The sequence below is a fragment of the Chiroxiphia lanceolata genome, chromosome 11 (assembly GCF_009829145.1).
Source record: "Chiroxiphia lanceolata isolate bChiLan1 chromosome 11, bChiLan1.pri, whole genome shotgun sequence".
In the NCBI taxonomy this organism is placed as follows: Eukaryota; Metazoa; Chordata; class Aves; order Passeriformes; family Pipridae; genus Chiroxiphia; species Chiroxiphia lanceolata.
In genome coordinates this window covers 20,170,188-20,196,744 of record NC_045647.1, presented here as the reverse complement: position 1 = coordinate 20,196,744, position 26,557 = coordinate 20,170,188, and the positions used below count along the sequence as shown (strand labels likewise).

The window sequence follows — 26,557 nt, the reverse complement described above, 5'->3', positions numbered from 1 at the left end:
GGGCAACCTGTGCCAGGGCTTCACCATCCTCACAGGGAAGGATTTCTTCCATGAGTGAAGAATTCCTTCCATTAATATTAAGCACTACCTGTGGTCCTGTTCATGTGAAGTCTCATCTAAACTGACGAAGAACAAAACTCAACACTGCATCTTTACAGGTTTTTGTTACAAATTCTTTTGCAAATTTAGCTGAGCAGAGAAAAACCTCTTCCAGTCCACTCTCTTCAACTTATTTTCAAAAATCCACCAGTGCAGCTTTCTCAGTAGCATTAGAAAGGTGAGTTAGGAGCACATGGTGTAATAGATGACAGAGTAATTCCATATTTCTTATATGTCTTGGTCTGAAAAATTAAAGATACACTGTGAGAGGAGGAATGTTTTTTCTTGTTGAGTGTCCTCATTCTCTATTGTATCACAGCCCCTCATGCAGACAAAAAAACCAAAGCACACAACCCCTCAGTGGCTGGGAATGGATCAGAGAGCTCATAACACTCCAGAGAGAGTTAAAACTCCAACTGCTTGGAAGAAATAAAGTGACAAGTATAGGGACTGCAGACGGGCTGCTGGTGACAATGGCGAGGCAACTTTCCCAACAGCAGCAGTAAATATACTGTGCTACACTTAGAGGAGACATTTCTCTGGGACTTATTTTAGAGTTCCCAGTTGCACATTACATGATATGTGGTGTTGATGAATCTGTGAATATGTAACAACAACAAAACAGAAAATCAGTAATTTCCCAAAGGCATGAAAAGACACCTTGAAGGTTTTAGAGCATCGCCTTTGGACAGGAGAATGGCAAAGTTCTGGTGTCCTTCAAACACGTGGAGTCCTCTAGATCCATGTACATCTCTTCAGCATTTTGACTTAATCATATGTTATTAATTGCTTGTTTCCAGAGGAAGAATTCCCTTAATTTCTGTTCAAGATTAAAATGTCCACCTCTGAGAAATTATTGGTGTGATTTCGATGAGAAAAGACCATGAGCTGAGTTAGCAAATTAGGTCACTTGTCATGGTGACCACTGAGATAAGAGAGAATGTTCTAGAATCTAGATGAGCTTCATCACCTGAAGTTCTGCTGTGTGATAAAACTTCTGTACTTGGTTTAATTTTGGACAGTTTTGGACCATTCAAACCTGATTCATACTTTACCTCTGTTGCTTGGCAGCAATGGTATCTGACAGGTTTGGGCAGCCCTGTCTGGGCATATCAGCCCCCAAGTCTGCAGTTCAGTTCTTCCACCAACAACAGAGTCAGAGACCTTGTTCAGTCAACTTCTTGGGATTACAAGTTGGGGGCAAGGGACTGTATTAGTTAATATGCACATTTGGGGGACTCACAGGGTGTATTTTCTCATATAGATTATAATGATAAATGTAGAAATATTGTCAGAAATACCTAATGTTGAATCTTAATTAGAATCTGTGCACCCTGGTTGCAGCCTGCAATGTTTCTATATTTGATACATTGATTTTTAAGTGTGGTCAGTTCAAAATAGTTTTGCAATCCACAGGACAGTTCATTAAGAGCCTTGTGCAATATGGTACGTGTCCATTATTCTCCTTTTCTAAGTTACTATGTCCCCTTACAATAACTTTACCAAATGAGCCACTTAAGAGTACATTTTAAGGATGTTTTCAGTTTAATTATCACTGTTGAAAGATGTATCTCCATTAGCTTTGTGAATACATGGCAAAGAAAACTTAATCATTGACCGATTCATGTTTTATGGAAGTGCTTCTATATCCAGCTCATTGCATTCAGATTAGTTGTCCTCTTAAAAGGGCAGAGAGGTAAAATCCTTAAAGCTTGCTCAGGAATCCCAAGGCAGAGCTGCTTCTTTTCCATGAACTGGGATTCCACTATCAAAGAATTCATCATTAATAACTTCCCAACTTGCAGCTACGCCTTTTCTCCTCCGTTTCCCACTCCTCTCACTCCTCCTGCTCCGTGGATGTGTTTTCTCTTTCCAGGCCTCAGCGAGGTTGTTCTGTGCCCAGCAATGCAGCACTTCCCTGGCTGGCACAGACCAAGGGATGTGTTTTCCTTTGAGAGCTGTGTTGTTGTGCAGTTGGGTGCATTTCCCTGCCATTGTGTGCTCCTCCACCAAGGAAAAACAGAGCCCTTCTATCCCTGAGCACAAAGAACAAACTGTTGTTGGGGGGAGGAATATCTACAAACCTGTAAATCTTTCTCCTCCTGTTTATTCTTCATGTCATTCAAGCCCATTTAGCAAAGGACCAATTAACTCCAGACTCATGGCACATTCTGAGGGGCCAGATTTCTCCTATCAGAGATGACACAGCCAAATTTCCAAATAATTTCTAGTTGAATGCAGCATTTGGTTTTCCTTGCTCTTTAGTTCATAGTTCCCAACCTGTTACTCCAGCTATCAAACAAATTGACATTTTCTCTCCATTTTCTCATCAGCAATATTGTAAAATATAGGGAAAATGTGTACCAAATCCAATTTGTTGTGCATCCAGTTTTTTATTATTGTGACTAAAACCGTTTAAAGGTATTTGTCCTTCAGTAATTATTGTGCTAACTGTACGTGGTACATCACTGCATACAGAAATATACAGGAAGCAGGAGTGTTACAGATTACTCTCCTATGGTAAAAACATGCTGCAAAGGTAACAATTTGTAAAGTAACTCTAATCAGTGAAGAAAGCACACTTTTGACTACGATACCACAAAGTGGTGGTGATGGGGAATTCTAATATTAATTGTTACATCTGAATTATTTTACCATAATATAGTGTGGTAATGAACATATCTACTGTATGTGGTTGCATTTTATATCTTGAAGTTTATAACTTGGAATTTAGGAGAACTCAGAGCAGTGACTCAATGACCAATAAAAATTTGCTTTCATATTGACAGTTTGAAATGAAATTGTGTTAATAGCTTTATTTTGATATGCCATTCTGGTGCCTGAATTGAATAAACCTTCTATTTTGTGTTAAGTGGCAGGTCTGCAAAGAAACTGTGTATTAACCCTGATTATACATTGCTAGGACTAGGTACTGCATAGGCTTGTGTTCTTACAAAAATGACATATATACAAGAGGTGAGTTAAAAACCCCCACCATTCAGATGAGCCCTAAAAGGTCAGGTTGTGAAACTGCAAAATCTTTTGATTTTTTTTTTGTGATTCTTCTGCTTCCCTTCTCAGTTCTTTGTTTTCACAGTCTTAGGTGGGAGTTTTGCCCCAGAACTATCAATGGGCACAAGATAAACCTGTATCATCTACTCCTTGTAATGTTTGCTGCTCTCAACAGGAGTCAGTGAAATGTTTTCTTTACTGATGCCTCTCTGAGCGTCATTAAAGGGGGGAGATCCTGTGGTCTGGAAGTAGGAAAGAATCTGGTCTGTCCCTGACAATTTGCAATATCATCAGTAACACTGGGCCATGTTTATTAACCAGTGAAAAACAACATTAAAATTAGATTTTTTTTTATGTGTCACAAATGAGTAAAGCAGCAGGAACAGAATGACTCTAAAAACACAGAGTAATATTTACCACTCAAATGTCTGAAGAAATTAGCAGTGATAAAAAGGAAATACCATAAAGGGAACGCAAAACAGCTCCGAAAAACAAGTGAGTAGTCTTTAAATTTGCCTCTTTAAACTTGCCTGGATGTTTTTCTGGATTTCTGAGCTCGGGCCTTTTTGGTGGGGGAGGAAAGAATAATGTAAATGCCAAAAAAGAGTTGGACAAAAAGTAAGCTTTGTATCCTATCTATGAGAATCAGACGGTGTGTGTCATGCTAGTTTTTACAGTCATAGTCTACAGTCTCCCACTGATTAAAATGCAATTTGACAGTAACACAATATAGAGGTTTAACTGACAGCACACACAGCACATTTGCGAGTCATAACGCCACAGTTTAATGACTGACGCATGTGGGAAGCTAATTCGCATTTTTTTTTCTTGAATGGGATAAATGAGCATCCAGTTAATACCAATCATGAATTCAAGCCATGTGACAAAATTGATGCTACATACCCTGTTCTTGTTTTGCATATTCTGCAGATTGAGCTGCAGGAAAAGAGCCAGTTTGTACACATATCCGGAGAGAAAGTTCATTCTGTTTTCTGACACATCCACCAATTGCAGCTGAATGTATCCAGCTTGCTGCTGTTGTGTTCACAAACTAATTACCCTTTCTCTGTTAAATAGCCTAAGAATTACAAATTGTATGCCTGTTTTGAGAAAAAGTACAGGTTGAACAAGCAGACGTAGTATAAATAAAATATTTATATAAAAATAGTCTCTTACAAAATATACTCTCTTATCCTATGGTTGATTTTTCCAAAAGATGGAAGTTTGTCTGGATTTTCTTATTTTTAGACATATTCCAAACAGGATTTTATTAATGCTTCTTTCTTTAATCGAAGAAAAAAAAAATAACCACAAAGCCTGGTAAAGATTTGTAACCCCTACCACTTGACTTTTGTTCCAGACAACTAGCAGCAAACAGGAGAAAACAAACAAACAAACAAAACTCCCAAAAACAACAGTGTTTGTGTATGTACATATATATAAAGATGTCAGCTTTCGTACTTAAACATCTAGTACTGTAGAACATATCCTGCAAGTCCAACTAATAGAAATATCCTAGTTAAGAATAATATGTACAGCTCCAGTTCTTTCCTTGTTGTTCCTACAAAATTATTCCACAAAGAAAGCCAGCTATCTACTTTAATTGCAGAATAGTTCCCCAAAGGTTGGTAGAGTTCTTTTTTAATTAAATAAATTAATATTAGTTTTATCAGAATAAATTGTTAAATATTGCTATTATTATGCCCGAGTGTCCCAAATCCCTGTGCTAAAATCTGCAGCACACACACACACACACACGAAAAAGGCAGGTAAAGCAGTGTTTACAGAAACCTTCAACAGTTCTGCTCGCTGTGGCAAGGGGGATGAAGTGGAAAGATGGGCAAGACCAGCAGAAGCTTTTCACGAGTGTAGAAGCCGAAATCTGTGCCATCCACACGCTCACACGGGCCGCTCACGGTGGGGCTCTGTCCATCCCATCCTGTGCAAAGCCCTTTTGGGGGGATTTCTCCCCGATCCCTCCCTGCTCCTTATATTTGACCATCTCTTTTCCAAACCAGGAGTCAGTTGCCACCCTCAGAGATTTCTCCCTGACCGGTGTGTCTCCACAAGGCAGTCAATGCTTCTTCCTTTAGAGGTGCAGGTTAACTGAGATGATCTTTTTCTCTCTCTTTTATGTGTCAGGTGGCTCAGGGCGGGGTTTGTTTGTTTTTCTTTCTTGGCTGACTTTATGAGTCTGAAATGTGTATCCACATAAGCGATGAAACGTGAGAAGAAACGAGGGGCCTCCGTTCACCAGCAGCTCTTCTGGGAGAGCAGGTCTGCCCTACAGTCTCATGTAGGTCCGTTGAGTGCATGTGCAAAGGTATCCGTGGCCAGGGCCGTGCCCACGTGCTCACTTACAGGTATAGACCTCTGTTCTCTCGCTGCACGTGTTGCACTTGACGTAGCAGCACCAGTGGAACTTGCAGTTGCACTGCCACACCCGCGAGTACTGGTGGGTGTTGTACCCCCGGCCGCAGCACATCAGGTCGCAGCCGTTGGACTGCTGGGCTGTCTTGTTGCACATCCTGCCCTGTGTGCCCACGCTGCCAGTGACAGGGTCTTCTTCACAATAGTTGGGGGATTTCTCTATGTACACCAAGTCTGTATCCATGGGTTTGCGGTAGGAAAGGGGCTTCTTGATTTTGAGGAAGGTCGGGCGCTTGTTGCGACTCGCCCGCACGGGCTCCACCTGAACGGCCTCGTTGTACTTGTCCTTCAGGATGTAGCCCAGCTCCCGGAATTTGGGCAGGGTTGTCCAGCATGTTTTAGTGGTACAGGATCCCGAGACCCCATGGCACTTGCACTCTAACTTCATGTTTTCTTCCAGAATCTGTGTTAGAAGAACAAAGAACGATGTGTTAACAAAAGCAGGGGTATTTGATGGATACTGGATGACAGGCAGGGATGGGTTTGCTCTCCAGTAGGAGCTGCCACCAGGCACAGGTCGCATTCCCACCAAAGCTGTGGGTTTTGCTTGCCTGGACACACCATTGTCCCGGGTAGCAAATGCTCACCAGCATCAACCAAGTTCTGCCTGTGAAGCTCATTCCCCGTTTGCACTTTGAGTTAATCAGGGAGGATAACTTTGCCTAATTTCATAGTCCAGGTCCCAAAGGCAAGATGGGACCCTCCTTAACCACAGCTTTTCTTCAATATGACTGTACAGTGCTTCAGATATATCTGATCTTGCAATGTTTGGCATATGGCAGTGAAATTAGGAGCTGGCACCTTCACATGAACTGCCACGTGCAGAATTCTTTCACAGTGCAACAATAGGTGCCAGAACCTGACTTTTGTAAACAGAGGTTCAAAAATAAACTGCATCTCAGTTCTTGCACCTCAAAATGACATAGGCTGGTGCAAGAGATGAACAAGTAGATACTCTATCAATGCTTGCCCTCCCGTAGGTCTCACATTAATCAACATATGGAGCAGATTATTATTTAGCCATATAGGCCTCATTTGTTCTAAATGGTGCAAATTAATGCTCCAGTTTTGAAAGCTAAGCATTATTTTGATATACCCACTTTCTGGAGGATTTGAAGTATTTTACCTCCTGTCATATGGATAACAGAGCAAACAAATGTCTCAACCACTTTGCAAGAAAACAAGTTCTATCTTAGAGCATAAAGGGTAAGAGTAAAGGAATTGGTTTCATGTTTTGTCATCAATTCTTGTTAAAAAGTGTCCATCTCTTTAATGCTGTAAAAGCATCTTAAACACCTCAACTTCATGGCTTGCTCCACCCTGTCTCATGCTCCCTTCTTTGCAGGGGTCTCTCTAGTTATGCCTGAGTTGTCGCTACTTTCCTTTTGAAGATAACAAGCTTCATCTTCCACCTTCACATCCCTTGAAACTCTGTCCCTGTATCTTCTCCCTCCTGCTGTTTTACCAGCCCAGGCTTTGCCAAATAAAGCTGGAGACCAGCTTAGTCCCTGCTCTGTGTCCTGAGCCCCACAACTGACCTCATTCAGCAGCGACATCAGGTTAACACCAGCAAACATACTTGATTCCAGCAATTAATTTCCCACTGGTCTGTACTTGAAAGAGACCATAATAATTTTGATGATGAAATTCTGCCTAACCGGGCAGAGACCAGCAGTGGAAAGCCCAGCCAGAGGGATTATCAGGGTTCAGGGAGTGGCCACATAATTTTTCCCCTGAGACAACCCAGCTGATCCTTGCAGTTCCAAACCTGGGCAGCCTGGAAGGCTGGAGGGAGGTCAGTGATATGGAAATCTGAATTAACCCTTCTTTTATAGCTGGAGAACTCACTGTGCAGACTCAAACACCAGCTTTTTTCAGCAGAAAACAGGTGAGCCTTCACTGAGGAAGTTGATTATTCTCATACCTTTTGGTCTTGAGGCTGTTCCTGTGTCACCTTGGCACAGAAACTGCTATTGCCTGACCTTGGGATAATTTGTAGCTGCTTCTTTGCTCCCTGCTCTTCCTCTGCCCGTTTTCAATGAACATGGGGATTTTAAGGTATTAAAACAACAGGCTGAGAGAGTTGGGGCTGTTCAGCCTGGAGAGGAGAAGGCTCCAGGGGGACCTCATGGCAGCTTTCCAATACCCAAAGGAGGAGAAGAAATTTTTACGGGGCATGTAGTGATAGGACAGAGAGGAGTGGCTTTAAACTGAAAGAGTATGTTTGGGTGGGACATTGGGAAGAAATTCTCTCCTGTGAGGGTGATGAGACCCTGGCACAGGTTGCCCAGAGAAGCTGTGGCTGCCCCATCCCTGGAAGTGTCCAAGGCCAGGTTGGACAGGGCTTGGAGCACTAGTGGAAAGTGTCCCTGCCCATGGTAGGGGGATGGAACAAGGTGACCTTTAAGGTCTCTTCCAACCCAAACCATTCTGTGATTCTATGATTTTCTGGTTCTATGAAATTGCTTTGTTTTTATTTTAGTCTATGAGCAAATTGTCCCCACATGTGGTCCAAAAGCAGGATTCAAAACCCCAGACAGCATGGGTCTAATACTTTGATAGTTGGGAACTTAGCATATGCTAGGTCACACTTCGTGCTACCGGCTTTAAATTAGTTTCTCATGCAAACTATCTAATGACTGCCCTAAAACTGAGATGTGAGAAAGTTTTATATTCAGATCTACATCTTAACTTGCAGTTCTGCTCAAGCTTTGGCTTTATCTTGTTATCTTGAGTTTCTCTCTCAGCCACTGTATACTTCTTTTTATTGCTCACTCATTCATAAGGTAGTGCACTTCGAAGATAGATGAGGAGATCTATGAGGAAAAGGAGTTAGAGCACAGAAACCGGAAAAATAACATAAATTCTTTTAGCCTCATTTGTACCTTTTTAAAAGTTTTTGGATTTTTTTTTTTTTTTTTTTTTTTAATTTGAAACTAGCCAGGATACATTTCTCAGCCCTAATTCAATCACTGTTCTTGTAGAATTGCCTGGCCTTATATCCTGGTACGATGTTCAAACTTGCAACAAAATATTTCTAACTCGCCTGCCATGGGGATCCGCCAAACTGACTTGAAACATTAATACAAAATACATCATGTGTCATCTATCCAGGCAGGGGTTTTTTCCTCAAGTGTAGTTAAGTAGCCTAAATTGCCTTTTGGTTTATTTCATTAACATCCCATTTTCAGCCAGCAGCCTCGGCGGGAATGAGCAGCTCCACGGAAAGAGCTGAGCCAGCGGCTGGAGCGGCTCCGGGCGCGCTCGTCTCACGTGCTGCTCTCTGCCCCGGGACACGATGCCAAACACAACCAGCCGCTGCTTTCCAGGGCTCGGTGAGGCTGGAGAAAAAGATCTGCTTTTGTCTGAACGGGAGGAGTTTGTGCAGTGCCTCTTGAGCCCAAGTGCCAGGGGTCCTTCCCAGAGGTCCAGAAATGCTTGGAGGGGGATGGGAAGGGGCAGAGGGACCAGAAAGAGTTTTGTCTTTTAACTCTGTGCTACATTTATTGTTCAGTTTTTCGTTTATGATTTTCATGTTTTCCTGAAATTTACTGGCTGCCCCTCCCTTTCTCTCTGCACTTGTGGGAGATGCACTTCCAACATGCTGTGCTAAAATCTCTCCAACACACCTGCCCCACTCTGCAATTGAGCTTTCCCTTCCAGATTTGCCTCCTACCTACCTTTGGCTCACAACCCCTTTTGTTGGTTCTGTTCTTGCACACATACCCTCCTCACTGGTGCTGCCTTTCAATACCATGTTTTGCAAATTCAGCCAGAGATGAATTGACTCTCCAGCCTTCAGAAAACAGGCTACACAGAACTTGAACTGTCTGTCCTCAGCAAAAGCAAAGGCCTGCAATGGATAGTTTTGTTGTATTGTGATATCAGGTGCTTGGGCTATTTGTTTTGCAATAAAATATGTGGATGGTGGTATTTTAATACCGTTCCATTATTCCAGTATCCTCTGATAAATTGATGCCTTTATAAATTCAGGAGGAGAGTTGCAAAGAAAAAGGAGAAAATAAAATAGGGGATTCTTTGGGTAGGGCCAGCCAGCCTTGATCTATCCCTTGGTTTCTGTGAACCAAAAGCAGTGCCCTACCCCTTAAAAACTTGGTCTGTGTTAAAAACAGAAAGTGTTCTTTACCTTTCAAGATCAGGATTGGTTTCCTTGAAGGAATTATCCAGTAGCTCATACTTTTTACGTTAGATTAAAACTCTATATCCATTACAGACTGACTTTTCCTAAAATATAAGAGCCTGAAGGGCACAAAATTTAAATCCTAGATCCTCTGTTTCTTACCAAATGACCATATCCAGCTCCATCAGTAAATCTGTATGCACCAGTGAATGCTCTGAACTGGATTAAATGTGAACAAAGAGCTGGAGTTCTTTTAGCTTTGTCCACTTTTTCTTTGAGCTCCTACAGTAAACTGTCAGTACTTGTTTCTCTCTCTCCCCCCCTTGCCATTAGCCTCTGGGAAATAGTTTGTGTGAAGAGAACTCGCTGGCTCTCTCTCCTGATGTTATCTTCAGATGCAGTACCTTTGGGCACTGCCATTAGGAGCTTAACGTGTTTTTTCTTCACCTTCAGTTTTGCAGGGAATGCACGGGGTTGGTCATGTGAGGGTGGCAAACTGAGGCTCTGGAAAATGCTGCATCCCAGGAGCTGCATGGGCTGGGTCCAGCACGGTGGTCCTGCCCTGGGCAGGGTGCTGGGCTCCTGGCTGGGCTGGCTCAGTGACACCAGCAGAAATTGCTGCCTGGTGTGACCTGGGGCTGGAGTGGCTTTGGCTCACGAGGGAATTGCTGCAGGAATTGTGCCCTCTGGGTGGTGGGAAAGGAGCTGAGGGAGCTCAGGGGGCAGGGACTGATCTCTGCTCTGGGGGGACCAGGGACAGCAGCCAGGAAAGGGCTGGAGCTCTGTCAGGGCAGGCTCAGGTTGGTCTCAGGCAAAGGTTCTTCCCCCAGAGGCTGGTTGGGCACTGCCCAGGCTCCCCAGGGCAGTGGGCACAGCCCCAAGGCTGCCAGAGCTCCAGGAGGGTTTGGCTGATCCTCTGGGGCACAGGGGGTGACTGTTGGGGATGGGCCTGTGCAGGGCTGAGGTGGTCAGGACTGGATGGTCCTTGTGGGTCCCTTCCAACTCAGCATATTCTGGGCTTCTGTGTCCCTCCTGCAGTGGGTTTCTCCAGCTCAGTGTCTCTGTTCCCTGAGTTACTCAGGGGTCTGTCCTGCCCTGGCTTTCCAGCACCCAAAGTCAGCTGCCTTTCCAAATGCATCTGCCAGGGCAGCCTGGGGCCCCTCATGCCCAGTGGGGTCAGGTTTTGCACAGCCCTGGGTTTGGTCACCAGGACTCCACAGCCCTCGATGCCAAAGCTGTCCTGAAGGACATACACTGTCAAACACAGGGACTATCACACCTCCAGAGCCTCCTCCTTCACCAACAGGATTCCCATGGAAACAAAATCAATACCAGAGTGCCTGAGGCCAGGGACCCTTTGCTGCTTCATCCCAAATAACTCAGGCTGCAGTCTACATGTGAGGGTGTAATTAGTGAGACAACAGACACTGACTCCTGTCCCACCAAGGCCATGATCTTGCCTAATTTTTCTGATATCAGATCACTTGGGTCAGGAAATACCTGTCTCCTACAAGTGCCTGCACACACAACTTTACTACAGATCAAAGAAAACACAACTATTGGTAGGACAAGAGTGACATTTTCACTCCAGAGAAGAACATGGCAGGGCTTGGAGAGAGGTCACGTCATTTCTGAGGGTTGGGGAGGGCAATGGTCAGATGCAAACCTGCCCCTTTCAGCTGATGGAAGATGAGGATTTGTAATTTATATCACTTACAGAGGCAATTGTAGATCCTTAAATAAGTCAAAGCTCCTCAGACTTCAGGAATGATGTTGAGATATATTTTTTCCTTCTTTCGAAAAGGATTCATTGAATAAAAACAGTGTTTTAAGCTGATACAATAAAGCCATGTCTTATTTAGTCTTTCAACAAAATAACTTACTTGAGAACCGAATAATATGTAAAGCAACTGGCAGTGAGGTCTAGAGTGAAACTTAAGCATTGAAAAGGGCAGTGGATGGATATGAAACCGATTTCACAAGCAGGAAAAGGACTGTGTCGCATTAAAATGACTAGGAAATGTCTCTGCCACTTGTTTTATCCAAGTGTGAGAGTAATCTCAAAAGGATGCTACTGTTTAAGTAACCTGTAGGACTGTTCTAACACCAAAACTCTGAAATTTGAGGACAGCACAAGTAATACTTGATGCTTTTTTGGCAAGAAAAAAAGAGCATGAGAGAGCATTAAAAAAGCAACACAGAGACAAATCCTATGAAATCTTTAAGAAATGTGGGGAAACAGCATAAAAAAAAAAAGAAGCACCCAAATGCAAGTTTAAAATTAGGAAAGGCATATTCAGATAGAAAAGATGAAAAATATTCACAGAGCTCTTGCAAAATGTGTTCTGTAGAAACACATTCTACATTGATATCCTGTGGCAAACTGAGTGGGGATGAGTTTGGAACTGACTGTGTCCCACATTGAGTGACTCATTCCAGACAGTCTTTGATATCTCAGTTGAACATATTATGAAGATCTTATTAAGTACAGCCAAAAGATTTTTTTTTCTTGTTTTTGATAAGTAAATCTGTGCAAAAGAATAAGATCTGAAGTCAGTATCAAACAAATTTGCTACTGAACCCCGTGAGCTGAGGCTGTCCCAGAATTACTGCTATCCCAGGCAGCCCGAGCCATTTTTCCCATTACCATAATTTTTGTGTTTTAAATGAAAAATGCCTGGAAAATCACCAGAGCATGTGACCTACATCAGTCAAATCACCTTTGCACTTTTCTTGGAAGAAGTGTCTGAAGAAGATCAGGCAATGTGCAGGTCTGAGGACTAATTATGAAGACATGCTGATGAATGACACACTGCTCCAAACCCCACAGACGGGTGGGATCTCCCACCACCACCTGCCCTCACTAAGGGATATCCTTTTTAAAGAGCAGAAACACTTGTTCCAGATTCAAAGCCATTATACCCTTAAAAAGGAAGACTTCAGAACTTTGACACTCTCTCAAGTTTAACCTTTTGTGTACTATTTCTGACCTTTCTCTTTCTGATCTTTCACCTTCCACCATAAAGCAGGAGGTTCCTTTCACTTCTTATATGCCCTTTACAGAGTTTCAAATTTACTTTTATATGTTCTACCTGGAATATTAGTTGCCCTTTACTTCATCTTCACAAAAAATTGACCATATGCAGCAATTATTTTCAAAATGCAGCTTCTATTTCCACAATAATTCAATCAGGTAAAGAAAAAGTATTAGACTTTCTCATGCACTGCTGGCAGCACAGAATGAGATGTTCTCCTCTTTCCCTGGGTAAGTTTTGTTGTTTGAGTCAGAGGACAGAGAACCTGGTACCCTTCATTCACTATCACTGTGCAGAATAGCAAATGAACACAGAATTCTGAGAGCAAGGCCAGTAAAACCTGAGAGGAATGCAACAAAAACTATTTTCTCCTGCATATTTTTCTTATACTTCTGATAACCTTCACGACTTGCTGTGTACTAAATCAATTTATCATCACTTCTGGGTCCAAAAAGCAGAAGAGCAGCAGAAAATGAATTTCATGGAATACTTTTATAATTGTTGTTCTTGAACAACAGCTGAACTTAGGACAAAAAGGACATAACTGGTTTTAAAGAGAGAGAATTAATGATGATGCTCTTCTCAAACTACGAGCCCTTGCCTTTTTTCAAACTGTATGAACTGTTATGTGAAATAACTCAAGGTGTCAGAATATCTCAGAATCACAGAATCACAAGATCACTGAGGTTGGAAAAGCCCTCCAAGATCAGAGTCCCCCCTGTGCCTGATGCCCACCTTGACTCCCAGCCCAGAGCACTCAGTGCCATGGCCAGACCTTCCTTGGACACCTCCAGGGGTGGGGACTCCAAACCTCCCTGGGCTGCTCCTTCCAATCCCTGACCACCCTTTCCAGGAAGAAATTCTTCCTGAGAATTCTTCCTCAGCTTTCTGTCACTGAGGGGTCCTTCTAGGAGAACACCTTAAACGCCACCACAGCTGTCCTTGGGATAAACTTCTACCCAAATGCTCTTGCCAAAGTGCCTGTGGAAGTGGATTCCATGGATGTGGCTCAGAGTCTGTATCTCACTTGCTTAGTGCTCAGTATTTCTCTCTGGCAGCTCTGCAAATCTAATCACGGCCCATGGAAGTCAAATAAGGTTCTTAAGTTTTTATTTATCTTCATCAAGATACTGCTTGCAGAGATAGTGGGCATGATGTGGCAACACCTGGCTCAGTAAAACCTGACAGGGCTTTGAGAGGAAGGATGCCCCAGAACTCCACGCTGCCCTGCTGGGTCAGACAGTCTCCCCCTGCAGAGGGCCAGGTGTTCTCTTCTCCCTCACCCTCTCCCTTTTCCATCATATCTGATAACAGCTGAAAGGCCTGGGGATTCCTTGCCTCCTTCTGCGTCTCCTGAACGCATTCCAGTTTTCCCCAGACAGAAAGTACCTGCACTCTCGTCTTTGCATCAAAATGCAAATCAAACCCATCCATTCAGGAGCTGCAACCGTGAGCCTCAGGTTGAGTTTCGGGTACTCTTAAGGGATTTGGTGGATGACAAAGTTTTCTGTGTCATATTCAGTGCAAAACCTTCTTACCCAACCCTTCCTCCTGTTCACAGGAAGTCCTGTAAGAAAAGTTTTTCTCAAGTACAAATTTCCAAACTACTGCTGAGATTGACTCTGGGGGAGGGTCCTGTGCAGGGTTAAGAGTTGGACTCGATGATCCTTGTGGGTCTCTCCTAACTCAGCATTTTCTGTGATTCTGTGTAAATTTTATATCAGGAAATAGCCTAAAAGTACCATGTTCCCACTATCTGTTGCAAGTAGCTGTGAAATGGGGGTTCCTGATGTGGGACTTTGTGTTTTCTCAGTTGCTGATGACAAAAGCTCAGTACTGAGGGTTGGCTTGACAGATTATTTATAATCACAGTTATTATATGCTGTGATGGCTTCTTGGTACAGCTGCCTGCAACACTGGTCTGACTTGCCTTTGGGTTTTGTGGATCTTTCTATTTAAAAGCAAGGCAAATGTTTTAACAGAACAAAAATGGAAATAATTTGAAAACATAACTGTCAATGGGTTTTGATAAACTACTTGTTTTTAAAAAATAACTCTTGTGAGACCCATTATCACCTAGATTAGACTGCATCGATGCAGTGCCAAGTAAGTGTCATCATGTAGGAAGTTTAAAGATCAGTCATAAAAAGGAACTTGGAAAAAATAGTTCTGAAAAAAATCTGGTTTCTTTTAATGTGCTTTCTAGAACAAGAAAAAGCAGCAGTCACAAGCATTGAGGCCATGTTGCTGAGAACACAGCTGTGCTGGGCAGGGCACATCTCCAGGATGAAGGACCAACCACCCCCTCCCTAAGATCCTGCTCTATGGTGAACTTGCCACCGGCTGCCACAAGAGAGGAGCCCCAAAGAGGAGATACAAGGACTCCCTGAAACAACATCTCAGCCTTGGCCATATTGATCACCATAACTAGTCTACTCTGGCCCCCAATCAGGAGGTCTGGAGACACACCATCTATAACTCTGCTGATGCCTTTGAGAACACACACAGGATCACCCTTGAGGAGAAAGGACAACACAGAAAGAATTGTGCCTTGCAGAATTTACCACCTAAGGAGTCTTTCTGCTGTGCCTTTTGCAACTGGACGTGTCTAGCTCAAATTGGCCTCTTTAGCCACCAGTGTGCCTGTAACAAATGTGGGTAGAGCCCTCCCCAAATCTTCGTTTGCGAAGCCCAGCCATGATATTAGAATACAGCTGAATTGTCTTAAAGACATTCAACACTTTATTTTATATTCTATATTTAAGTGAAAACGTGATTTCCTAGCCCCTTACTGAAATGGGATTGTGAGATTAAGGGAAAATTTATCTTGGATAGTTATTTGCTGCTGTCCAAGCAAAACTGACACCGTGAACATGATGGATTTTAGCTTGTGAAATACTGAATAGTCTTGTTGTCTGGCCTACCTGGGCACTTTGTAGGATGAAGCTAAAATAGACTGGGGAGGGGGATGGTGTTACAGAATCACAGATAGAGTTGTTGGTTATGTTATCTGTTTTACCTTCCTATCACTACATAAGTTTTCCACAGTACGTATCTCCCTTTCCAAAAAGATACTGGATAGAATGTTCATGCCAGAAGTAAATAAAAGATGATGATTGAAGAGGTTTGGAAATGAAGAAACAACGTGGTGTTCACTGACACTAAGACAGCTTAGAAAGAAAATGAGACAGCAATTTTTCTGGCTTTGGACACGTTACCCACTTACCATTTCTTCTTAGACCACGTCTACCTTCTTTACATTCTGGTACCCAACTAAAAATCATTCTAAAATACTGATCCTTCAAATCAGAACTCTCTAAAATAGTGATCTTTTTGCCATGTATTAAAAACCTGATGAATGTCCATTGTTAAAAACACCATTTTCCCACATCCCTGCTCCAGTCTCTGAGCCCATTCCTGCAGTCAATATATGGATCAGAGGAATGAAGTCAATGAAATCTTAATTGAGCAATGTCTGCTGACCTTGACCTCTCCAAAATCAATATAATTTTTCCAGCATCCTGTGTCCACTGTGTCTGGTTTTAGTTTTGATCTTGGGACAGAGCTTCATCCATTCTCTGGGCTTCTAAATGTCAATGCATGAAGATGTCATTAAGAGAGTAATTGTGCTTGTATTTTATATTTTAGCATGACATTTCTGAGGAAACTGGGAGCACTCTCAGAAAAGAGGAACTAAACTAAACTACCCTCCTCAGTTTGGGAACACAATGAGTTAAAATCTTGGGGTTATTCAGGATGCCCCTCACTTTGGGCTTTGTCATGGAGCCTGAGTCACTCTGCACATTAAGAGATGCAGGGAAAACAAGAAGTGACACAACTGGAACTCATCCTCATCACAGCCAACGTACACAGAGAGGAATGGCACAGGCCTGACTCATTCCCACTAAATTCACCTTCCATGTAACTCTCTCCACTGGTAGGGAAGCACCCAAATTAAGTGATGCTGGCATTTTGTAGGAGCCACCAGGCAGAGCATTTGGAGAAGTGCTTAAGCTGTCAAGGGAAGAGTTTCCAAAGAGTGATAGAAACCAAAAAACAGCCTCACTTGTTCCAGACAACTAATCAGAAAACACTTCTTGTGCTGAACTAATAAAGCCAGGTACTGGCAAGAGTTTGAGCTGCAAAATAATATCACTTCATGTTACTTCCAAACATTTCCAGCTAATAGCCACACACGGTTAAATACAGGTTCATTCATCTGCATACCAAACCATGAGAGTTAACCCTTAGGTACTCAGCAGATAGTACTGTGGAAGGCATATTTCTCATGTTGAAAAATGTCCAAAAATTTTAGTTCTCCAAGCCAGTAGTTTTAGTAAACAAAGGACGTTTTTCCTTTCTATCAAGCTTTTCAGATGACTTCTAAGTAATTCTGGATCAATTTTCCAGTATTGCCTTTATAAAAACACAATATTTCTTAGCTTAACTTCTTCCTTAACTCCCTTGGTCTAGAAAGAAGCAGGCGGTATGTTCGTGTTTGATTTCCAGAGAGACATGGTCAAGTTTCAGTCCTAGCACCCTGTTCACAACTGAGTAAATGACACTGGAGATATTCCCATTGCCTGCTTTGCCTCCCTACCATTTATCCAGCTGGGAAGAGCACCTGAGCCACTTCTATTCCCTTCAGTCACACTATTTTGCAGAGATAACATGACCTAGGCTGTGGATCCAAGCCCATTGCCAAGGATGGCTGTACCCTGGGTGGGATATCACCAGGCTGGCACATCAAGCAACAGCTGCTCAGGGAAGTGAGAGCTATTCTTGTCATTTTAAGAGAAATTTCCCATCACTCCTGCAGCTAATCAGCAGGCAATTATGTTAGTTATCATAAGGCAGAAACAGATCACAGTGACACTGTGTATTGGGAACAGATTTCCACACACTTTGTGCTTACAATTCAAAATATTCACATTATCATAAAGTAACATGATTTTAGTGTTCATTGTAATGTGAGAATAAATATTCCACAAAGATGGCATTCAAGTTCAGCTTAATACCTAAGTGTTTTCCCCCTCCTTTTGCAGTTGGGACAATAGATCCACACTTCCATGTTTTCAAACAGCTTCCACTTATCAGAGATAAGATCCTACCAGCAGAGCCCATCTCTGCAGCCTCACAGCTGCCAAGATCAACACACCCGGATCCAGGCCAAGAATTTTAACAAGGATCTTCTGGCCTGTTGTCAATGAAAATTTCCTCATATGCAGAAGAAGGTGGAATTTCCTAAATTTATGTATAATGCCCCATTCTGTCTAAGCACAGGTTGCCCAGAGAAGCTGTGGCTGCCCCATCCCTGGAAGTGTCCAAGGCCAGGTTGGACAGGACTTGGAGCAACCTGGGCTAGTGGGAGGTGTCCCTGCCCGTGGTAGGGGGTGGCACTGGATGAGCTTTAAGATCCTTTCCAACCCAGACTGTCCTGTGATTCTATGATTTTAAGCAGTAGTTGAAGCTCTTGTCTCACAAAGCAATCCCACATTAACAGGAATTCCCTTTGGAGGTTTGCTGTATTGATCCATGTGATTCCCCTGGTCAGCTCACCCTCCACACCACACAGAGCTGCTGCTTTTTGTTAACAGATCTACCTGTTTCCTACTTATATACGAGTCCAGCAGCAGCATCCAACAATGCCATCAATAGTTCCTCTTTATAAACCATGTATAAGTGAGTCTTGATATCAAGATTGATTTTTTTAACAAAAGGTTAACCAGCTGCTCTTGGTCTTCAGTTCAGAAGGTGCAACATTAGCTAAACACCAATTTGACCAGTACCTAAAGCCATCAGCAAAAAAACCATGCATGTCTGTACTACATGTTTACTGTATTGATCTGACATTAATTTTATAAATCTCTCTTTAAGAGGAACCTTAATAAAACATAACTGTTAAACAATTAAAAAAAAAAAAACATGTATCCCTTCCAATCATGTTTTCCTTCTATAATTTTCTAGAAAATATTTTAAGGCTTTGATTACACCTTTTAGTCTATATTTGGTCTAAGTGTAGCAAAGCAGACTTCTCAGGTTGATTCCTCTGGAAAAAAAGCCTAAGCACTCCCTTCTTGTCCAGTTCCTTCTGCCTTCTCACAGCCCATCAGTAACAGCTGCACCTTTACAGTAATTTCAACCAACTATGACAAAGACATTGTGAAGAAACTTCTGTGAAGTCTTAATCCAAGTCATTTGGACACATATTCTTGACTCCTTATTGAACTTCTTTATTTACCCACTATTGTGCCCTCTCAGTAGTTAATTGTTTTATAACTGCAGGATTTATATACCCAAAGATAACAGCCTGTGCTGTGACTCAGTTAAAGTCTCCTGTGGGAATAGCTCTGCCAGAGAATACATGGTTGTACTGCTAACTGTGTGTGGTCTCATATTTGGTGTAAGATCTGGAGTGCTTTAGGCAAGGCTGGTTTCCTTAGTGCAGGCCACCAGAACCTATGGCTGGACCAGCAACAGATGTTGGCTTAGGTCTTGTTTAGGATCCATCCACACTGACACATTCCTGTTGTTTGTCCCAGAGGACATCCCTTGGGTGCAGCTCACTTTTAAGTACCAGAAGGCTTAGGGTGATTTCAATAACCAGTTCTGATGCAAATTAATACTAGTAGTGCCTTCTGGCACTACTTGGGCATGCAGACCAAGCATCCCCTCTGCAACCCCCTGAAACCTTTATATCATTTAACAGATCATTCTGCCTGCTTCCAGTACCAACAGGCCTTGCCTGTGCCCTTGGACTAAAAGGTTGTTCTTCATTTAATTGATTTTTTAATTGTTTACTTCAAAATACCTGGAAACTCTTTCCATTAAAGCCAAAGTCTGTTCCATTTGCACAGCACATGCCAGCAGTTATTGCTGTTGGTGGGCCTTTGAGGCTTCGTGACTTCAGAGTTTTCTGCCACCATAAGTTTGAACCAAACCTTGGTTTAAACTTTCAACTTTACCAAAACCTCTGTCATGCTCCAGATATCTCTGATAACCCAGGTAACTGAGTTCATGTCACTGACTCATAGTTGCAGAGCTCTTGGGAATTTTCCTGGGGATACTTTCAGCTCAGACTTGAGAGGTTTGGGTTGGAACTGCAGAAGATTCCAGTTTCTATCCCTGTTGGCACAGGATTGAGGCCCACAAACCCAGAGGTAGGTGCTGAATGGGTTTACTTTGTCAGAGGTGTAATGAATGAGACTGCAGCGTAATTCAGTGTAAACTTCATGTATAAACATTGCCTGTTTCTGAATTAAAGATGTTCTTAATGACCAGCCTGGCCTAACCATTAGTTTCCTGCCAGGTTGACCAATACCAGTCTTCTGTTGAGTGTCTACTTAAATGCAAGGAAATCAGTCTCAGGTTTGGAAACCTAAATTTGAAGGGTGACAAATGTCATCTGGAAGAAGCAGAACGGTGCTTATCAGCTATTTCTGAAAATTTTTCAACAACTTAGGCCTAAATTTAGGTATGAAGCTCAAAAATCTTGGATTCTCATTAAATTTCTCAACAAAACACCAAAAAGCACAGGTTAATGGAAATGTCACAAGGCAAGACAGCCAAGCTCATAGGTCAGAGTTAAGGGCAATAGGTGTTACGGGGTTTTTTTTAGAACTTTTCACAGAGTCACAGAATGGTTTGGGTTGGAAGAGATCTTAAAGACCTAGTTCCAACCCCCCTTTTTTCTGCTGCATGATTGACCTAAGTTCTACAATACCCAAACACAGCAGGCTTTGGGGTGACTGTGCTCTGCCATAGCTGCACTAGTTTCAAATCAGTAATGTTTGTTCCAGCTTTTGTTCTGCAACAGGAGAGACACCAAAGGCTCCACCAGGGCTCCAAAGGTGCTGAAAACACTGGGAGAACTGAATAATCTGTACAGCACCTGTTTGTTGATGTTCTCCTCTGAGCACTGAATGACAAGTATGTGCCCTATGGGAAATGTCCAGAGAGAAAGGCCAAATTAAATCAGAACTTGTCCAGAAATGTGTGACCCAGCCAGTGGCTTTGCTGAGCTAATTAATCATCGGAGCAAGCATCTGATTATTTCAGTTACAAAAGGTGCATGATATTAAATTTGGAATTTGAGATCTTTGTTATTTATTAACAGAGCCTGGCCCTCAGTCTCAGCTATCTTTGTCAGCAGCATGACAGACTGTCAGCTCCAGGAATCATATCATGAAATGCATGTTTTGCTCATCATGCCAGAATCCTCTAAAACTGTGGCTGCAGGTAAGTGATAGCATTTATCATCCCTAATCTGCAGCGTAAATCAGGAATTCAGTTTTCAACCACATGACATATAGGAGGGAGTTGAAAGCCAAAATACAAGTAGGACCATGTATCACCATTTCTGATTAGCTGAAAGTGGAGGACAAGTGGAATGAAAATTCATTCTTGTGGATTACAGTTCTTGTGCAGTCCAATTCCCTCTCATAATTTAGACTAACATTAATGTTCCCTTTATCTTTACCCTGGGCTTTTGAGAAGATGCAGAGCTTGTCTGTCAAGCTTAGACCTGTTTCGAGACTACTATCTAAAAAAAGTAGGAAAGCCATAAAATAGTTCTTTGATCCTTCAAAATACAAACAAAATGCTGGAAGAGTGCATGGGATGTGTATTTTTTTTCCACATCTCAGAAATTGCCCAGTAGGGTTTTGTTGTGCTGTGCAAACACTTAGTTGGGTGGGATTTTTGGAAGCACTGAGCTGTGTCCTGTGGTCCCACCAACTTCAGTGGGAGCTTTCCCACTCAGTGAACTGGATTTACTCCAAATTCAGTGCTTGGCCTTTTTGGGAATCCTGCTGCCCCCCAGGTAACATGTGGTGATGAAGCTGCCAGGAAAGACTTTGTTGCATCTAAAGCTCCTTTTCTAATTGCACTGAACACAAGCTGTGGTGCCAGGCCTGGAGGCTGGAGGATTGGAAAGAAGGCAGGGACTCAGCAGGACTGGGTTTACCTGGGATAACGTGCCATAACTAACTGGATCCAGTTTTTGGTGGACATTCCTCTTTGCCTGTACCTTACAGCCACATCAGTGACATCTGCCAGAAGTTTTACATATTCTGTCTGGTCACAGTGAGGCACCAGCCCTGTGTATAAACCTTCTCCTAAACCTTCTCCATCTGCCTGGTTTTAATCTAGGCAAAATATTGTAGCAGGACAGCTGCTAGGACACTCTACATAGGCATATCTGCTGCACCTCACATCAGATTTTCTGTGTGTTACGTGACATTTTGGCAGTGGAACCACATTTTTTATTTATTAAGACAACCACTGCTTTGTGGGTGCAGGTGCTGTGTGTTGCTTTGGCTGAAGGTGGTTTGCACAGTGTAGCAGGCATGGTTGTCTCCATGTCAGGAGACATGTCAGCCTCCTCTGTCAGAGGGGTGAGAGCTGTAGCTGAATCTGGCAGAATTCTTACTGCCACTATCAACAAGGGGCATCTCCCTGCCCACAGGCTGAGCTCCCCATCTTCCTACAGGACTGGACACACAGGAGGCCTGTTCCTGGTCCCTTATCAGCCAGGCAAGGAGCTTGGGAAAGGACTTGGCCAGTTCTGTGTTGCAGGAGCAGCAAGGGCCAAGCGTTGTGCTTGTTGCTCTTACACACTCAACCCATCTGCTGGTGATGGAGGTCCAAGGGAGGGAGTAGCAAGGGGAGCTGGGTGTAAATGAACAAGCTCTTGAGCAAGTGGGCATCACAACCAGTCCTGTGTATGTTAATTACCTCAGGATCCCTCACAGGAACTTGTGGAAAGTTATTCCTGAAAAAAGCTTTCCAACTTCAAGCCACTGTAAATCAGGGATGTACCACTTCAAAAGGGGTTGTATGTGCCAGTAAAGAGGGCAGCCATTCAGCAGCCGTGTATTTTAGGAGTATACCTAGCAATAAGAACTTGAAGCTTCTGAATAGAAAAATCAGGAATATTTTTGTGTCCAGGTAAAGAAAAAAAAAAAAAGAAAAGCCACTGGAAAATGTGAAGTGCAATTGCAAGGGCACTGCTCAGCCCTGAACTCCAAGGAACTGTGCTGCTGACACTCTAATATCACTTGATTGCTGGTGCCAGGAAGAACAAGGCAGCCTCTCCCAGTTCTGTTCAGCTCGAAGCTGCTCTCTGAGACTCTCTGGAGTCGATGGTAATTTTGAGCAGCTCCAGACACAGACGAGCTTTATCCTGGTGTGCCTGTGCCATTAGAGACATTCCTTCTGACAGAGCCAGCTGAGCACAGCACTGCATGGTCTGGGTCGGGGTCACAGCTGGGCTGTGGGCAGAGCCTGCTCAGGGCCAGCTCACAGCAGGTCCATCTACGTGGGAAGGAATCCTCTGGCTGCACTGTGGGCCCCGTGTCCTCCTGGCACACCGGCTGTACCCGTCAGCACTGTGCCTGCCAAGCAGTGTGGATCAGTGGATCAGTATCCCTGATCTTCTTTTGGAAGCAGGAGCTGCTGGAATGCTGGGGTCCCTCTGGAAGACTGGCCTTCCTCAGGTAGGGCTGTCCCAGTGAGGCTGCAAACCTACAAGCTGCTCTCCCCCTCCACTGCAGGTCTCTGTGACCAGGGACAGCAGCCAGGGAATGGCTGGAGCTGTGTCAGGGCAGGCTCAGGTTGGATCTCAGCAAAAGGTTCTTCCCCCAGAGGCTGGTTGGGCACTGCCCAGGCTCCCCAGGGCAGTGGGCACAGCCCCAAGGCTGCCAGAGCTCCAGGAGGGTTTGGATGATCCTCTGGAGCACAGGGGGTGACTGTTGGGGATGGGCCTGTGCAGGGCCAGGGTTGGACTGGATGGTCCTTGTGGGTCCTTCCAACTCAGCATATTCTGGGATTCTGTGTGATTCTGTGAACAGCTCTGTGTTTTTATGAGCTTTAGGATTTAGTTCAGGCAGAACTATTAAATCTCCAGAATTTCAGGCCTATATTCAGAATTATAAATGTTAAATTGTTTAGCAGCCTCTTACTAACCTTGTCCCTTTTCTAACATGATGCTCCCAACCTTTTGAGTGGTTCATCTGCAAGACCTTGTGTTCTGTGCTGCTTCTGGCAGCCAGGCTAACGGGCTGGCTAAAGAGAAAGGTCTGGAATGAGGCAGAAATAGCTGTCTGCTCTAGAGATAGTTAATTCTTGCAGTGGTGATTGCACACTATGCAAGAAGAGGAAGATGTTCAGGGAAGTTTCATGGCAGCAATGTCCTCCTGAGGTCAGAGATGCAGCAAGTGCAGAGTGTCATAAGTATGGGCTTTACAGGATAGCTTGGGAGAACTCCTGACCTCCGTGCCTTCCAAAAGCCAAGTGCCACTTCAGCATTATTACAGTTTTCCCTAAAGGTTAAAATACTAAACACTTCAGTTTATTATGATCATTGCGTGATCCATTTCAGAAACACCTCCTGGGTTCTCAGAGCTTTGTTTGGTATTTGCAGCAGCTCTGTTAGGCATGTCCTGCACGTCCCCTGGGAATCTTAGAGCTGAAGGGGAAAACTGAAACACTCCTGATTCAGAGGATGAAGAGAGATTGCAAAGTTAGTGCACCTACATCTGCCTCCAAAGAGGAACACTGAATAAAAATCCACCTTGATGTGCTCTTGAATTGCAAAAGCCTTCTAATGCAGCCTGTGCCCATGATTTATAACAATGACTCATAATATTACATTATACTTAATATGATGTAACGCTGATGCAAGATGCCATTCGTGGAATTTCAATGTCACAGGAAAAGAGAGGAGAGAGCAGTGTGGTCATGTACCTTGCCATGCTGTCAAAATGAAAATGTACAGCCAAAATATGTAGAACCTTTCAATATCTACTTTGCTATTTTTTAGCAGGATAACTTGGAGAATAACATTTTTATTTCCTGGAGCATAAATATCTCTCAGACATACGTTATTGTGTTACTTACAGTAATTTAATTAACTTTGTACTTGAGAAGACAAATTTGCTAACAGACAATTCAGTCTTGCAATTATAACCCCTCACATGGAAGTTTGCAGGGCAAATCAGGATTATGCCTTTAAATTAATTGAAGTTTTATCTCTCTTTTCTGACCCAGCTGTTATGAATTCTCCTCCTGTTCTCCCTGTACTCTTGCTTCTTCCTGCAGTGAATCAGCATTTCAGGAAATACTAATTCAAAGAGGAAAGACACCCTAAACTCTGTTTCTGAAGGTCAGAAATAGCTGCTCTCCAATAGGTTTGACAAATGAGGTGAGGCTTCTCAGGCTGCTCGGGGGCAGTTTCATAGGGTGGATGCGACCCCTGTTCTGAACTCTGCCCCCTCCCTTCCACCCAGCCTGGGAACTCTGCAGTCGTGCTACAAAAGAGAGTCCTGGTGCTTTGCCACCAGGGCAGAGAGAGAAACAGGGAGTAGAGCCCTGTCCTTCAACAGCAAGGAAAACTGCTTCTGGCTGCAGGACCCGCTGGCATCCCTGGTTTTGGTCTGGGGTGAGGGAGCAGCTGGAAACGGGGACGTGTCCCACACGCTGCTCTCAGGGAGTGCTCCTTGTGCATCCTGGGCGTGCACATCACTGTTTTCTAAGCACTGCACTACCAAAGCTGTTAAGCAAAGGAACATGGATGTTTTCCACCTGTGACTTTTATAATCCTCCACATTTGACAACTGTCTCATTTCTGGAACGAGCTGACAGGTTGTAGATTCACAGAATACGCTGAGTTGGAAGGGACCCACAGGGGTCACCCAATCCAACTCCTGGTCCTGCACAGACACCCCAAAATCCCACTGTGTCCCTGAGAGCGTTGTCCAAACACTCCCTGAGCTCTGGCAGCCTTGGGGCCATGACCACTGCCCTGGATAATTGTTCTCCTGCTCTGACAGAGTCATGTATTCCATATGTTCTGAGACTGTTGATGGTACTGCAGGAAGCAGAGAGGCACCTGCCTAAAACAAACTATGAGAAGGTGGAAAGTCCTGATCTGAGATCTCCAAAAATCCTGGATCAGGCTTCTCCTGGAGGTTCTCTGTTGGTTTATACTGTACAGTCCTACCTATGCCCAGTTTCCCCAGTAAGCCCAGCAGACCCGCCTGCTGCAGCGCAAAGTCTGCCACCTCTCACTCACCAACATGGAACAGATGAATTCACCAGTGATGCTTAAGAAGACTCTCAACTTATCTCAACTAGATAATGAGAGGCCTGTGCTTTGTTAGAGTGCATCCTGAATTCCCTGCAGCTGGTTGTTGTCCTGAAGAAGGACCTTTTCAGAGGTGAGTGGGCACAACACCCAGCACAGCTTCGCACTGCAAGACCAAAGAAGTAGAGGGGACTGACTTTTGAATGATGTAGTGGTGTCTACAGGTGGAGGCAACAAATCAATAAGAATTGAACATCTGGTTTATTTTTGGAAGACTAGTAGGTGCCAGTCTGTCTCATAAGTGCGTAAATATCATCAAAAACTTAGCCATGGGTAAGCAAAACTAGATAAGAATTTGTAGCCCAGAGGAAAGCCAGCACTAATAGATTGTGTGGAGGCTGATAAGATCCCTATTGCTCCAATAGTGAGAGTACCACCTCTCAACAAGACTGTTTTTGTTGTGAAAGAGTTGGGTTGTGAGAGACCTGGCTTGCCAAATACCCATAATGCCCCCTCTGCCAATTGTCTTTAAATACTGTGATCTTTCACACAAGAGCAAAGCCTGAAAGGAACCTCTCTAGCAAAAACATCATTTATTCATTCTCTAAGGACAGCAGAGTAACAATCCTCTTCTGAGTCCTGTAACTCTTTCTTCCCCCTGGAGGTTTCAGAGATTTGTTCGAACAAAGATCAGTCATTTTGCCCTGTGAGGGGCACAGGAAGAAGCGCAGAAATATCTCAAGATCAGAACAGTTC

General features: G+C 43.5%; 1 protein-coding gene across 1 annotated transcript in view; it reads right to left on the bottom strand.

Annotated features, from left to right (window-relative positions):
* Positions 1–1,624: 1,624 nt before the first annotated feature.
* Positions 1,625–26,557, bottom strand: part of WNT7A (Wnt family member 7A) — a 40,503-nt gene continuing 15,570 nt past the window's right edge. Inside the window, exon 4 of the mRNA XM_032699324.1 lies at positions 1,625–5,944. Coding sequence (XP_032555215.1) covers positions 5,465–5,944 — 480 coding nt within the window. The 3' untranslated portion in view covers positions 1,625–5,464. The remainder of the gene's footprint in view (positions 5,945–26,557) is intronic.